This window comes from Oculina patagonica, chromosome 1 (assembly GCF_052425735.1).
Source record: "Oculina patagonica isolate OP01 chromosome 1, crgOcupat, whole genome shotgun sequence".
Lineage (NCBI taxonomy): Eukaryota > Metazoa > Cnidaria > Anthozoa > Scleractinia > Oculinidae > Oculina > Oculina patagonica.
The window spans coordinates 18,742,209-18,758,607 of NC_135758.1; the positions used below are offsets into that span (position 1 = coordinate 18,742,209).

Genomic DNA, 16,399 nt, shown 5'->3' on the forward strand with positions numbered 1-16,399 from the left:
TCAGGTTGGTGCGCTGCTGTCTTTTTCTTTATATCTTTCAGGTTGGTGCGCTGCTGTCTTTTTCTTTATATCTTTTAGGTTGGTGCGCTGCTGTCTTTCTCTTTACATCTTTCAGGTTGGTGCGCTGCTGTCTTTCTTTTTATGTCTTTCAGGTTGTTGCGCTGCTGTCCTTCTCTTTATATCTTTCAGGTTGTTGCGCTACTGTCTGTCTCTTTATATCTTTCAGGTTGGTGCGCTGCTGTCTTTCTCTTTATATCTTTCATGTTGGTGCGCTGCTGTCTGTCTCTTTATATCTTTAAGTTGGTGCGCTGCTGTCTGTCTCTTTATATCTTTCAGGTTGGTGCGCTGCTGTCTGTCTCTTTATATCTTTCAGGTTGGTCCGCTCCTGTCTGTCTCTTTATATCTTTCAGGCTGGTGCGCTGCTGTCTTTCTCTTTATATCTTTCAGGTTGGTGCGCTGCTGTCTTTCTTTTTATATCTTTCAGGTTGGTGCGCTGCTGTCTTTCTCTTTATATCTTTCAGGTTGGTGTGCTGCTGTCTTTCTTTTTATATCTTTCAGGTTGGTGCGCTGCTGTCGTTCTCTTTATATCTTTCAGGTTGGTGCGCTGCTGTCTGTCTCTTTATATCTTTCAGGTTGGTGCACTGCTGTCTGTCTCTTTATATCTTTCAGGTTGGTGCGCTGCTGTCTTTCTCTTTATATCTTTCAGGTTGGTGTGTTGCTGTCTTTCTCTTTATATCTTTCAGGTTGGTGCGCTGCTGTCGTTCTCTTTATATCTTTCAGGTTGGTGCGCTGCTGTTTTTCTCTTTATATCTTTCAGGTTGGTGCGCTGCTGTCTGTCTCTTTATATCTTTCAGGTTGGTGCGCTGCTGTCTTTCTCTTTATATCTTTCAGGTTGGTGCGCTGCTGTCTGTCTCTTTATATCTTTCAGGTTGGTGCACTGCTGTCTGTCTCTTTATATCTTTCAGGTTGGTGCGCTACTGTCTGTCTCTTTATATCTTTCAGGTTGGTCCGCTCCTGCCTTTTTCTTTATATCTTTCAGGTTGGTGAGCTGCCGTCTGTCTCTTTATATCTTTCAGGTTGGTGCACTGCTGTCTGTCTCTTTTTATCTTTCAGGTTGGTCCGCTCCTGTCTGTCTCTTTATATCTTTCAGGTTGGTGCGCTGCTGTCTGTCTCTTTATATCTTTCAGGTTGGTGCGCTGCTGTCTGTCTCTTTATATCTTTCAGGTTGGTGCGCTGCTGTCTTTCTCTTTATATCTTTCAGGTTGGTGCGCTGGTGTCTTTCTCTTTATATCTTTCAGGTTGGTCCGCTGCTGTCTTTCTCTTTAATTCTTTCAGGTTGGTGCGCTGCTGTCTTTCTCTTTATATCTTTTAGGTTGGTGCGCTGCTGTCTGTCTCTTTATATCTTTCAGGTTGGTGCGCTGCTGTCTGTCTCTTTATATCTTTCAGGTTGGTGCGCTGCTGTCTTTCTCTTTATATCTTTCAGTTTGGTGCGCTGCTGTCTTTCTTTTTATATCTTTCAGGTTGGTGTGCTGCTGTCTTTTTCTTTATATCTTTCAGGTTGGTGCGCTGCTGTCTTTCTCTTTATATCTTTCAGGTTGGTGCGCTGCTGTCTGTCTCTTTATATCTTTTAGGTTGGTGCGCTGTTGTCTTTCTCTTTACATCTTTCAGGTTGGTGCGCTGCTGTCTTTCTTTTTATGTCTTTCAGGTTGTTGTGCTGCTGTCTTTTTCTTTATATCTTTTAGGTTGGTGCGCTGCTGTCTTTCTCTTTATATCTTTCAGGTTGGTGCGCTGCTGTCTTTTTTTTATATCTTTCAGGTTCGTGCACTGCTGTCTTTCTCTTTATTTCTTTCGGGGTGGTCCGCTCCTGCCTTTCTCTTTATATCTTTCAGGTTGGTGCGCTGTTGTCTTTCTCTTTATATCTTTCAGGTTGGTGCGCTGCTGTCTTTCTCTTTATATCTTTTAGGTTGGTGCGCTGCTGTCTTTCTCTTTATATCTTTCAGGTTGGTGTGCTGCTGTCTTTCTTTTTATATCTTTCAGGTTGGTGCGTTGCTGTCTTTCTCTTTATATCTTTCAGGTTGGTGCGCTGCTGTCTTTTTCTTTATATCTTTCAGGTTGGTGCGCTGCTGTCTTTTTCTTTATATCTTTTACGTTGGTGCGCTGCTGTCTTTCTCTTTACATCTTTCAGGTTGGTGCGCTGCTGTCTTTCTTTTTATGTCTTTCAGGTTGTTGCGCTGCTGTCCTTCTCTTTATATCTTTCAAGTAGTTGCGCTACTGTCTGTCTCTTTATATCTTTCAGGTTGGTGCGCTGCTGTCTTTCTCTTTATATCTTTCAGGTTGGTGCGCTGCTGTCTGTCTCTTTATATCTTTTAGTTGGATCGCTGCTGTCTGTCTCTTTATATCTTTCAGGTTGGTGCGCTACTGTCTGTCTCTTTATATCTTTCAGGTTGGTCCGCTCCTGTCTGTCTCTTTATATCTTTCAGGCTGGTGCGCTGCTGTCTTTCTCTTTATATCTTTCAGGTTGGTGCGCTGCTGTCTTTCTTTTTATATCTTTCAGGTTGGTGCGCTGCTGTCTGTCTCTTTATATCTTTCAGGTTGGTGTGTTGCTGTCTTTCTCTTTATATCTTTCAGGTTGGTGCGCTGCTGTTTGTCTCTTTATAACTTTCAGGTTGGTGCGCTGCTGTCTGTCTCTTTATATCTTTCAGGTTGGTGCGCTGCTGTCTGTCTCTTTATATCTTTCAGGTTGGTGCGCTGCTGTCTTTCTCTTTATATCTTTCAGGTTGGTGCGCTGCTGTCTTTCTCTTTATATCTTTCAGGTTAGTGCGCTGCTGTCTGTCTCTTAATATCTTTCAGGTTGGTGCGCTGCTGTCTTTCTCTTTATATCTTTCAGTTTGGTGCGCTGCTGTCTGTCTCTTTATATCTTTCAGGTTGGTGCGCTGCTGTCTGTCTCTTTATATCTTTCAGGTTGGTGCACTGCTGTCTGTCTCTTTATATCTTTCAGGTTGGTCCGCTCCTGTCTGTCTCTTTATATCTTTCAGGTTGGTGCGCTGCTGTCTGTCTCTTTATATCTCTCAGGTTGGTGCGCTGCTGTCTGTCTCTTTATATCTTTCAGGTTGGTGCGCTGCTGTCTTTCTCTTTATATCTTTTAGGTTGGTGCGCTGCTGTCTTTCTCTTTATATCTTTCAGGTTGGTCCGCTGCTGTCTTTCTCTTTAATTCTTTAAGGCTGGTGCGCTGCTGTCCTTCTCTTTATATCTTTCAGGGTGGTCCGCTCCTGCCTTTCTCTTTATATCTTTCAGGTTGGTGCGCTGCTGTCTTTCTCTTTATATCTTTCAGGTTGGTGCGCTGCTGTCTTTCTCTTTATATCTTTAAGGTTGGTGCGCTGCAGTCTTTCTCTTTATATCTTTCAGGTTGGTGTGCTGCTGTCTTTCTTTTTATATCTTTCAGGTTGGTGCGTTGCTGTCTTTCTCTTTATATCTTTCAGGTTGGTGCGCTGCTGTCTTTTTCTTTATATCTTTCAGGTTGTTGCGCTGCTGTCGTTTTCTTTATATCTTTTAGGTTGGTGCGCTGCTGTCTTTCTCTTTACATCTTTCAGGTTGGTGCGCTGCTGTCTTTCTTTTTATGTCTTTCAGGTTGTTGTGCTGCTGTCTTTTTCTTTATATCTTTTAGGTTGGTGCGCTGCTGTCTTTCTCTTTATATCTTTCAGGTTGGTGCGCTGCTGTCTTTTTTTTATATCTTTCAGGTTCGTGCACTGCTGTCTTTCTCTTTATTTCTTTCGGGGTGGTCCGCTCCTGCCTTTCTCTTTATATCTTTCAGGTTGGTGCGCTGCTGTCTTTCTCTTTATATCTTTTAGGTTGGTGCGCTGCTGTCTTTCTCTTTATATCTTTCAGGTTGGTGTGCTGCTGTCTTTCTTTTTATATCTTTCAGGTTGGTGCGTTGCTGTCTTTCTCTTTATATCTTTCAGGTTGGTGCGCTGCTGTCTTTTTCTTTATATCTTTCAGGTTGGTGCGCTGCTGTCTTTTTCTTTATATCTTTTAGGTTGGTGCGCTGCTGTCTTTCTCTTTACATCTTTCAGGTTGGTGCGCTGCTGTCTTTCTTTTTATGTCTTTCAGGTTGTTGCGCTGCTGTCCTTCTCTTTATATCTTTCAGGTTGTTGCGCTACTGTCTGTCTCTTTATATCTTTCAGGTTGGTGCGCTGCTGTCTTTCTCTTTATATCTTTCAGGTTGGTGCGCTGCTGTCTGTCTCTTTATATCTTTTAGTTGGTGCGCTGCTGTCTGTCTCTTTATATCTTTCAGGTTGGTGCGCTGCTGTCTGTCTCTTTATATCTTTCAGGTTGGTCCGCTCCTGTCTGTCTCTTTATATCTTTCAGGCTGGTGCGCTGCTGTCTTTCTCTTTATATCTTTCAGGTTGGTGCGCAGCTGTCTTTCTTTTTATGTCTTTCAGGTTGGTGTGCTGCTGTCTTTTTCTTTATATCTTTCAGGTTGGTGCGCTGCTGTCCTTCTCTTTATATCTTTCAGGTTGGTGCGCTGCTGTCCTTCTCTTTATATCTTTCAGGTTGGTGCGCAGCTGTCTTTCTCTTTATATCTTTCAGGTTGGTTCGCAGCTGTCTTTCTCTTTATATCTTTCAGGTTGGTGCGCAGCTGTCTTTCTCTTTATATCTTTCAGGTTGGTGCGCTGCTGTCTTTCTCTTTATATCTTTCAGGTTGGTGCGCTGCTGTCTGTCTCTTTATATCTTTCAGGTTGGTGCGCTGCTGTCTGTCTCTTTATATCTTTCAGGTTGGTGCGCTGCTGTCTTTCTTTTTATATCTTTCAGGTTGGTGCGCTGTGGTCTTTCTCTTTACATCTTTTAGGTTGGTGCGCTGCTGTCTTTCTCTTTATATCTTTCAGGTTGGTGCGCTGCTGTCTTTCTCTTTATATCTTTCAGGTTGGTGCGCCAAGATTTAAGGGCAGTTCCAGAACTGTTGATCACTATAATTGCTAATTAAGAGATTGCTCAAGTTGGTATTTTGTTGTAAGTGATTTCGAACTGTAGCATTTTAATGGTGATATTTTGGGTAGCACCTGCTTTGTAAAAATACCATTTTGCACATACTGTTGTTTTTTTCAGGAGGGAGGAAAACCAGAGAAAAAAAGGTAAAAATACTCGAGCAAGGCGAGAGTAGTGCTAGTCCCAAAACGCGAGTTTAAAACCTAAAAACTTTAAATCCTTTAAACTCGAAGGAAAAGGGTAAAGTTTCGATATTGTTTTATTAATCAGAGACAACATAAATGGAAATGATACTGAAAAAAATCTGAAATTATGGAAGTTTGTGATGCTATAACTTTTAAGATAATGCAAATTTGACAGAAGCATGTCATATTTTATCTATTGGCAACAATTGAAATTTTCAGATTTATGTACCCTTTGTTATATTCTGGTCATAGGATAAACCTCAGTGAGCATAAAGCTTCTGTGTGATAAGTCTTGTTTTTAAAATCTGATGGTTAGAAACCTCCCATAGCAACAAATTGGTAGTTGAGAAACCCCCCTTAAGTTAATGCTCCATGGTATTTATTTAATTAATTGCAATTTTTTGGTTCAGGCATTTATTTGAACTCAACCTTATACAGTCAAGTAACTTTGGCATCAGTCAGTGGTTGAAACTGCCATGGAAATGCTTTGAGTGCCTGTGGCTTACATTTGCACATCACTTATTCCTTTTACTCCAAAAAACAAAATAATTTCCTGAGAGTAACAGTCACTCATTGAGTCTGTCTCAATATTTCCCTTGTTGCCAAAACAGCTTTATATCGTATCATAGTAGTTATGGCAAATGTCACTTCAATGATGCCACCTCTTTATACTTCTTGTGTTCATTCTGATTGACGTAGGGTTTGTTTGTGGAGGGGTACTCAAGTCACATTAATTAAAGGACAAGGCCACTGAGTTTTATTCCTAGGAAAAAAAAAATCTTTCTATCTAACAAAGCTTACTTGAACGTTCAGAGAGTAATCATTATCCTGTTTTCTGGAGAAATGTTAACAAGATTCACGCGTCACATAAGTCATTAATGAATCGCATTTCTTTATCGCTTTCTTCCGCATCACAGACTAAGTTTTTCCCTTTTAACCCTTTGCTACCCTCTGTTTGGCCTGCAAATGCAGTCGGCTATCGCTGTCAAAATGTGTCTGCGTACACAGGCTACCCTCTGTTCAGTTGTAGCTTGACATATCATCAACAAAGACATAAGTAACATGAATATATTTCTTTATTTAGCAAACAAATTTTCTCACATTTACAGCAAATAGAGGATCTCTTGACACCTTCAAGCAAATTATCAGGCGTTATTAGCACACACCTTTGGATCAGGCGTTATTAGCACACACCTTTAGATGGATTTTCATTCAGAATTTCAACTCCTAGAAAAATGTTACTCTTCGCATAAGTACAAAATTAAGCCTTTGTATTCCTAGTCTTGCACATTTCAGCCATCAGCAATAAATAGAATGTTTTAATATAATAGGCTCTGGCAAACAAAATATTTAAGCGAGCATATTTTCTGTACAGCGCAAATGTCACATATTAAGTTCCCTTTGATAATTTCTTAAGTTTATCCCTCCCATTTCCCAAATAAATTAATATTAGCGTTTATTTACTGCATAAATAGTTGTCCAATGTTCAACATTAACCTTTTTACACACATTTCCCTTATTCGTATCATTTTATATATTAGATAATGGGTTAAAGAATTTTTAAAAAGGCCAGCCTATTAATCACAAATATTTTTTTTGCCTTGCGAATTGCAATTGAGTCATTTTTGTTAATTTATTATATTTTGCTTTTTGTTAAAAAAATTACAGCACTTAAAATTCATTTCCAAAATATATGTAACCTAGTAACACCATTCTCATGGCAGGACAAATGGCGACGACATTGAAGGAAGTGAAAAAACTTGTTAAATATTTCCATGCTTTGAGAACTAAACCTTGAAAAACTTACTTTAAAAACTATAAATAAAGTTTAAATTTGACGAATATAAAACAAACCCTAAAACACAACTTTACTCTGACACATAATAACTAAAAGAAAACTAAAGCAAGGTTGTTTCACCAGACACAGTACCATAAGTCTCAAAACAAACATCAAACCCAAGAGGAGTGGGGGCAGGCACTCAAGGAAAAACTAACAGGGAGGTACCAGGGTCAAGGAAGGAATCCACATCAACCGATTTTATTGTTTATAATACCCAACAAAAATCTGATTTATTTTAAAATAAAATGGGGACAAAAGCACACCCCTCCCCCCCCCTCCCAAACACACACACACACACACTCAATCCCCATAAAAATATAGTGGATAAACTTTTATGAATCAAACAAAATGAAATTCCAAAACTTCCTTGGTGTCTCCCTGTCAGATATCCCCACGAGTGCCACCCCTAATAACACTAACTCCCTCTGGATTTTTTAAAAATAACACAAACCAAATGGACCATTAAAAACATTTTTCTTACAACCCTTGAGGTAACCCTTGCGGATCACACTATCGAAAAGAGCTGATGGCATATTAGCTTGCTGTACATGTAGCTCCAAAGCCTTTTCCTGATCTTTAATGTCAACATGTTCATTTAAAGACATTTGGATTTTGTAAGCAGCGGCCAGAGTCTCAAGTCCTTCTTTCCTGCAGTTTAAACCTAACCGTTCCGACACATCATCAGAATGTTTCCACTCATCCAGTAAAATAGGTTCTTCAGTATCATTCATGATGTCCTTTAGGGATAGAATTTCATCGGCACTGTCCGGCTTCTCTACAACTACTTCATCGAGAACAGGTCCTTGTTCAGAAACATCAAGAGAGCTGTAGTCACTGTCGAAAGAGCAACACTCTTCTAAAATCCAGCCTTTAAGTGTGTCGTCCTGAAAGTCTCCAACTTCATCCTCTATGTGCAGTGGTTCTAAACAGATTGGCTCGTCAGAGGGGAATGAATATTGCTGCAAGTATGGGTGTGCCAGGGCTTCTTCTGCAGTAATTCTTTTATTTGGGTTAAACCTCAGCATTTTAACCAGGAGATCTAGAGCTGCGCAAAGAAAAGAAACACAATCAATGAAAAAATTGTTATAGACAAAAAAGATTAAAGAATATAACTATAATATTATTACAACTTTACAAGTTTCTTTACTAAGCAGAAAGGCAGGGTGGATATAAGTATCAGTTAATTTATGCACTGTCAGAGTAGGTACTTGTGTCACGATGTGAATACAAAAACACTTACTAAACCTCTCAAATACACAGCCTGACATTTCAACAAGGTGCATGACTGTTGGCATGGAGCTTAAAGTATTCTTAAAAATGTTGGGATTTTGGGTGGCGAACTAATACTTATTAATTGAAAAATTTTTTGTGGGAATTTTTTGTGGTGCCAATGTTAATATCTTGGTTTCCATGGCTATGATTGATATTTTATCAACAATGAGTCATGCTTACTGAGTGATAAGTGGGCGTTTTGTCTAAAGTTTATACAAGTTCAGGTTTTGAGGCATGATTTCTAGCATGAGGCTATTAGCATCTTAACAATGGTTACAATCTGAGCTATGCTAAAATCTATTGGCTAAAAAATGTTTACACAGAACATTCCATACGCCTCACATGTGGTCCTGAGAAACCATAAAATTAATGATATGGGTTTCTGTTTGACGGCCGAGTCAATAACGACCCAACACAAAATTCATGAAACAGCGATTTTTAAATGTTTAATAACACTGAATCCGTTGAGCCACTATAAGATGGATAATTTAGGAAAATAAGTTTCAAAAAACTTGTAATCACCAATTCGCCGCTAGCGTGATTTCTATTAATCTGTTGCGTTTAGAACATATTTCGATTAAATAAAAACAATTTTCTGAATACATTTTGACTAGAGAGATCGAGAACAAACAATTACGTGTAGCCGTTTGAGCTCTTTGAAGCGAACAACAAAACAATCACTCCAGTTAACTTGAACTTCACACACAAATGACATCTGAAGATATGGTTGCGGTTCGATGATTCATATCACTGCTAAATTTAGAAATTTTCTGACAACGAAATAGATCGAAAGGGACCGACAAATTCCGCACTGTCATTGCCTCTGAGTTCTGATCCATCGTTACTTTCGAGAATTACTTTCTTCCGATCGGAAATAGACCGAAGTACGAAAGAAACATTCAGAAATGGAAAAGGTCCGCTCATAATATTCCTTTGTTTACATTCTACTTAAATGTCATGAAATATGCATGGGGTGTCAAAGTACAACTCTCGGTTCATGCGAGATATCAGGCAGGCAAGTATTGTGAAACATTAAGAAATACCTAAGGCCGTCGAGGTCAAGATTTAACAAGAAGACAATTACGCCTTTCAAAACTAAAAGGAAATATGAAAAATAAATCGCAAAAGACGGTGAAATTAAACTTAGGAAAATGCTAATTCTTACGTCACAGCGTCGCGCTCGCTTGGCAGGCATACAAATGAATTTCAATGTTTACATGGATCCGAGCCATCAACAAAGCCGGTCTTACCTTGGATATCTATGTGAGGAAACTTGCTACCTAACGGGGTTCCCTGATTCTGCGCTTTTCCAAGAGCTGATCTTTCTGGAAGTTGAGGTTTAAGCACAGTCCATTCCTCCTCAGTCAGGCAAACAGAGTCTAAAATAAGTTCCATTTGATCGATTTCATGCCTCCCTTCGAACAGGGGTTTGCCCAGCAACATTTCGGCAAAAACACAACCGGCGGCCCAGACATCCACTGAACTATCGTAAATCGCTGAATTTAACAGCAGTTCAGGAGATCTGTACCACAGAGTTGAGATGCTATGCGTGAGATGGCCGTTATGCGAATAAGCCGGATCGAGAATGCGAGAGCGACCGAAGTCGCTGATACGAAGTAGCAGTGTTTCAGAGTCAACTAGAATATTACTCGGTTTCACGTCGCGGTGAACTACATTCGCAGAATGAATGTATTTCAATCCTCGTAACAGTTGATATAAAAATAATTTAACATAGTCTTCTCGGAGTTTTCCTTTGCTTTGTAAGATATGATGTAGATCAGAGTCGAGTAGTTCTTCTACAAGATACAGTTCAGGCGCCTCTTTGAAATTTTCAGTCGCGGCGTCTTGAAATGCCAGACCTTCAGAGTCCACAACCTTCGTTAACTTCATGACATTTTCATGTTCGAGTGTTTTTAGTACCTTGATTTCTCTAAGAGCTGCTCTACAGTTCATACGGTCCCGCAAAATTAGTCTTTTCAGAGCAACCCGTTGGTCGGTTTCAGCGTCGATTGCCGAGTACACCGCGCCACTGCCACCAGTACCTATAAGCTTCATGTTAGTGAAATTCGGACCAAGAAAGTCCGAGTTTGCTTCTTCTGACATGGTGAATGTCTTTGGGAAGTCGAAGCGTCTACTAAGACTCCAAGAAAAGAATGAGTTACTGCTATAAGGGCAAGCGCATTTTTAACAGCCTTCCACGCACTTCCTCTGCCACCGCCAAAATTTTTCCTTGACGATCCGTTCCACCGAGTTATTTACCGGTAACGTGTTATAACGAAATAATAGAACACTGCGTATGATTGGCTAATGCATAAAAGGCTTTTTCAATTGACGGCTGTGATTGGTCAATTTTCGGGCTCTTTCAGCTGACACTCACATGCGTCACATGATAGCACATGACACAGCAGTGGTTGCATCAGCCAGTCAGAACTAAATCTACGCTTTTTCGCGACACCTTTCGACATTACATAATCAATACATAACAGTCAGGGCAGAGGCAGGAGTTATGGAAAGATCTTTATCCGATTCTAACAAATTAACGACAATCTAAAACAACATTTCTACCATGAGACGACAAGATAGCTTTTTCGTGAGTCGTGGGAAAACGTCTGAAATGGATCCACGCATAGTCGCACGCAATCGAACGTCCAACGCACTTGACAGGTCATTTACACTACTCACTTACCAGTCTTTCCGGTTATTATTACAATACATCGCATACAGTGTGGGCTCAAAAGCTTACTTCCCATTTCTTTTATAATTACATCTTTACTTCATAAATCTACCCATAGAATCTCTGAAATATATTTTAATACAAAGAATATATCATTTTCGATTTACAACTTCCGTTTGAAGAAAGATTTATTGCGCGCGACGTAAGAGGAAGAAGGAAGACTTTCGATCGACTCATCCGAAATAGTATGCGCATAATTCAAACATAAAAAATTTAAAAGGAAGTAGGAGTCTTTAGAAAGTGAATTGTTGAATGACGCGCGTGAACTTGGGATTTCCAGTTTTACCAAGAATCGTTGATGTCAAACAGTGGGAGGAAATGACAATGCGAACTATAAAAAGCATAAAGAGCGTCATTCACTTGCGTTGTTTAGAAGAGAATATCAAAACACCTGCCTCAGACAGTATTCAATTATAGTGCAGCTGATTAAAATTTCACAAAATTGTTTCTAAAAAAAGAAAACGCAATAAAAACAACCGAACTTCTAGATAGAGTGGCCTTTTTAGTTTGTCTTGGCTGGCCCCGTCTCAGACTGGCACGGAACTCACGGAACTGAAATGTATCTAAAATCTTTCCCGCGAGAGACGGAAAGAATAAAATTTCTGAAATGAGGGAGCGCGTAGTTCAAGGTTAATAGACTTCATTGAGGCCGAGATTTCAATTTCAATAACCACAGGAATGACTTGACAACCGCAAAATCAATTGAAAAACATTTGAGTGGACCTCTCTGAAATTTCCGGCATGCGGGCACCGTGTGCGATGAACAACCAAACTGATCTGTCGCGCGCGTTCGAAAAATTGAAAACTTGTAACTTTATACATTTCTTACGGAACTTGTTTTTGTGATTTATTTATAAGTATTACCGTTTTGTGGGTGGCTTAAGTTTTCTTTTTACTTATAAGCTCACAGCTTTTCCGGCAAAACAACTCCATGTGTGGATTGTTGAGCCTCGTAGACCATCAACATAAGCTCGCTTTTCCGCGAAGCTGGTGGCCTGTGATTATCATGATGCGGGCACTATGCCATCACGTGAAAACAGCCAGCTTTTATATTTTAGCAGCTTCTCTCTGACCAGCGAAAAAAGATAAACAAGTTGAAATTTCAGGAACACACTCAAACAGAGTGAATTCCCAATATACGCGACTTTCTAATAAAGTACTTTATCAAAATGATCCGAAAATGATTTCACCGGCAAATTTTCATTCACCGCCACTAAAAATTTTTGGAACGGCGGTCGCGACAATTCTGTCGAAAATTCTAATTATGTCGAAGATCAAATCATAAAGGAAATAGCTAGAAACCATTTTTGGTTTTGGTTTACACACATATCGCTTTTATCTTCCTAGGGGTAAATAAAAATTGTGGCCTATATTTTTGTTTTGGGAGTTGATTGACAGTTAGCTCAGAGAACTGTCCGTTATATGATTTCAGATTGATTAAAGCGAAAAGCCCAAATCTTTCTGGAAGAATAACACAAATTTCAATTAACGTCTGAGACGGTTTGCTGAATTAAATGAACATAATTTTCTTTTCTTCTTAAGTTAGTCTACCGTAATAGCTAAAATTTTGTCTCTGCATGCAGTAATTCTAGAGAATTCTTCGTATACGCAATACCATCAATACTGGTGCTGTTAATAAAATTCACTAAAATATTTATCAATAATGGTAGAATTGATTAAGGAAAATTGGTTCTTCTCTCAAGCCTTAAAAACCAAGGGAAGACATTTGTTTCTTCTAATCGAACTAACTAAGTTGTTTGTTACATATTGAGTTATGGGCAAAACGTAGTCGGAAAACTTAACCAATGCGCTGCCGATACCGTTACGAATTTGAGACAAAAAGAGTAGCTGGGGAAAAAGAAGTCTTGAATTTTAACCAATTGACCACTTTTAATTGCTGCACGACTTTCATAAAAATAAGCAGTGGGAACATCTGTGAGATTTTTCCTTTTAAAGTTATTGTTATTGATTTTCTAAAGATCCCGCTGAGCAAACAAGAGTCTTCGACCGTCTTTTGTGTTTTTGAGGGTCGTTATTGACACTGACTCTGTTGCATAACCAGCGCATCTGCTCATAATTGGCCCAGATGGCTGAAGGTCAAGGATACTTAGTGAATATTCACATCATAGTAACAGTAGTGGTGTTCTTAGCAAAGTTTTATCTTTTCGCGATATATATTTCTGTATTTGACTTTATTTTGGACTGCTCGCTGCCTTCTTGACTACTTACGTCATAGCTATCCAGTATGGGACTTTAAATAAAATTACGAAATCACTATTACAGGTCAACTTCTTGTACGGTCCCAAAAAAGCAGCAGATATTCTTCGACTGCCTGCAAAAACAACTTATGCTTGAGTACCCTCTGAGGCCCTTAGCCTTATTTTGGCTAAGGGTTCACGAGCCCGGGAAATGACGTAAAATGCTTTATATATTAGATCTCAGGCAGTCTGTTTTTGTACCGTCGGATAAATATAGTTTGTTTTGAAGTTTATTATATTTGAAAGACGGTCACACCGGTCATTTTAATAGGAACAACAACAGACAGGGAAAAAACACTTAAAAATCATTAACAGTATATCCTAAGTGGAATGTCTCGAAGTGCAACTGAAGTAATTGAAACAATACAATTAATAGCCGATGTACTGGTTGTCAATAGGCTCGGTGCCTGCATACTCAGTCGGTCTACTCAAACTCCAAGCTACAAGGCTGCCTTTCTAGGCAGATCAGGTCTGAGTCAACTGCAAGCCTGCAACGAACTGGAAAAAGGCGATGCATAGAAGAGAAAGCCGCTTAGCTTGGATGGAAATACAAAATCATCGATTTAAAAGAAATTACATGTACAGTGATTTATGATGATATGGCAAAACAGCAATGAATATTAGTGCTATCAGTAACTGTCCAATATAAAATTAATTGCGAAATACTCGCCACTCGAAAGGTTATAGGTAGACTGTAAAAAAGTCATTATTTTTAAGTGAGCTCTTGCAATCGCATTCTGACTACAACATTTTTTGGAGAGACTATTTTGTCGTCTACTCGGCGATAGGTGGTGTTCCCAGGAATAACGCATAACACGACTGTCTGACTACTTTAAAATATACTACAGATCTGATCACATGTAAGAGAAAACATTCTTTTAAATTCTTTTTACCAAAGTGTAAATAAATTTACGTGAAATTCGTGAGTTTATAATGGGCGAGAACTATCCGTCTAAACCGGCGGATTATTTGTCCGACGGATATACCGGATAAGAAAAATCCGGATTTTTTAATCCCTTATCCGATAGGGGGCGGGGAGAGTTGGTATGTTATCCCGTGATCCCGCCATGTCAGAACGTCCAAGAAAGCATTTCCCGTAAACTCACTGTCTCAAACCGTAACGACGTAACGTGAAGAACCCTTAACCGCACACAGGCAAGCTCGGCCTTGCAGCCGGGAAAGAAACAAAGACCGGACAGTAGACAAAATAGTTGGCGAGCCGTTAGCGAACACTCAGTGTAGATTATAAGTTTGGAGACAGGTTATCTGTCTGGCGACAGCACAGGTTTTCACCAGACAAATCAAGCCTAAATGGGATTAAACCAGTAAACTGAACATAATTTATTATTAGATCGACTTTGTCACATAAATATAAGCAAAAATACTGAACGACGTTTCGGGGTATCGCCCTGGCACCATTATCAAGAAAACAATTCAATTTTGCACCTCTACCTTTAGTATAAATTAGTTTCTTTTCGCATATCAATTTTTTAACTTGATAATGGTGCCAGGATGACACCGAAACGTCGTTCAGTATTTTCGCTTATATTTATTATTAACTGACCCTTAACTGTGCTTTCAAATTTAATCTTATAAGAACTTTGTCACATCCTAAGGGAAAAAAATTGTGTCAGTTTATCAACAAGGGAATGTTTTGGTTCTGGAGCGCAAATAAATGCTATGGATTGTCTAGCAATCCTTGTGAGAACTAGAGCTTGGTTTGCAAAAAAATGTTGCGAATCATGGCGACTGCGTATGCCTTTCTTTTTCCAGATAGCACTGAGGTGATGGTTTTATGCATAAGAAATACGAGGTGTCAATACCATGCAAGATTTATAAGAAAAACAAAATAGTCGTTGAGAATCCATCCACCAACACAGCTAAGGAATCAGATATTCCGTGCAACAAAAGCGCGGGACAAGTTGAAAATGCACGCACTTTATGCGAAATGTATTGCTTGCACGAGAACTTCTGGAACTTGCGCTTGACGAAGGCGCGAATTTGCTCTTTCTGTGGATGCCCACTGCAAAAACGGTTGTTTCGATCGAAGTTTTTGTAAAGATATTTTCTTATCCATATCATGGCCTTTAGTCTATAGATAACTGAATTCAGCACGCAACGAGATACTGCATGCACGAATAAATTTCCATTCAGTAGAACTAAGCCTGTTACATAACAAAATTGTCACGCAACCTTCTACGAGGTGCTGTCATACATACATACATCGTCATGCTAAAGATCGTTCCTTTTGACCGGGACCTAAGGGAAAAGTAAGAAAATGGTAGAATGGAAAAGAGTGCTCGTGTGAGAAACGTTGTATCGCGGTGCATCGCGAATAAATGAAAAAGAGAGAGAAAAAGGAAGAATTTTCTAAAAGTTGGCAAGGAATAGCGTTGAGACCTTTCAGAGTAAAAAGACAAATTAGCGACAGAACATGAATCGCGACAAAAGACATTCTTTTACAATTTTCTTTGAATTTCGACAGCAGGCATAAAGAGAGGCTCTTGATAAAACAGTTACACGGGAGCTGACAAGGGACTTCCCCCTCCCCCCCCCCCCCCCATATGCGTGGCCTCTTGAAAGACCTCCAAGTCTTAATAAATAGGGTTTGGTCTAGGCTCGATTTCCAGCCGCTTTTCGGGAAAATGAGCCCGCGCTCCTCCCCCCGAAAGGGAGGAACAAAGACCGGACTCGAGGAGGCGGCGGAAATCGAGCCTAGGTTTGGTCTAAATAGAACATTTTTGGTAAAAAAAAAAATGGTATGAACAATCATTGAATGGCCCTTGATATCTGACTTCTGAGACCATGACACAGTTGCCAGGTCTGAGTGTCGAGGGATTAATTATAAGGGCGCTCCCCACAACCCAAGATAAGAGTTCTGATTCAGTTCTGATTCAACTTGTTTCTTTTTGTCTTTACTGTCCCGTATGCATATGACACACAAAAAGTTGTTATTCACTTATACTGATGGGTTAAATATTAACTACCAAGAGCATCTTGAACCGTCTCTCCTCCGGGCCGCGAGTCTTGAACCGCAAAAAAATTTTCCGAGAAGAGCGACGGGCGCGGGAACTGTTCACATGAAAAAGAACTGGGCAGGAGACGAGTTTCCCGCCAGAGGCTTGGT

General features: G+C 39.7%; 1 protein-coding gene across 1 annotated transcript; it reads right to left on the minus strand.

Annotated features, from left to right (window-relative positions):
• Positions 1 to 6,226: 6,226 nt before the first annotated feature.
• Positions 6,227 to 10,528, minus strand: LOC144660248 (mitogen-activated protein kinase 4-like). Its single transcript, XM_078520856.1, has 2 exons — positions 9,531 to 10,528; positions 6,227 to 8,053 (listed from the first exon to the last, which is right to left on the minus strand). Exons 1-2 carry the CDS (start codon positions 10,381 to 10,383, stop codon positions 7,443 to 7,445), a joined length of 1,464 nt encoding a protein of 487 aa, XP_078376982.1. The 5' UTR covers positions 10,384 to 10,528; the 3' UTR covers positions 6,227 to 7,442.
• Positions 10,529 to 16,399: the final 5,871 nt, after the last annotated feature.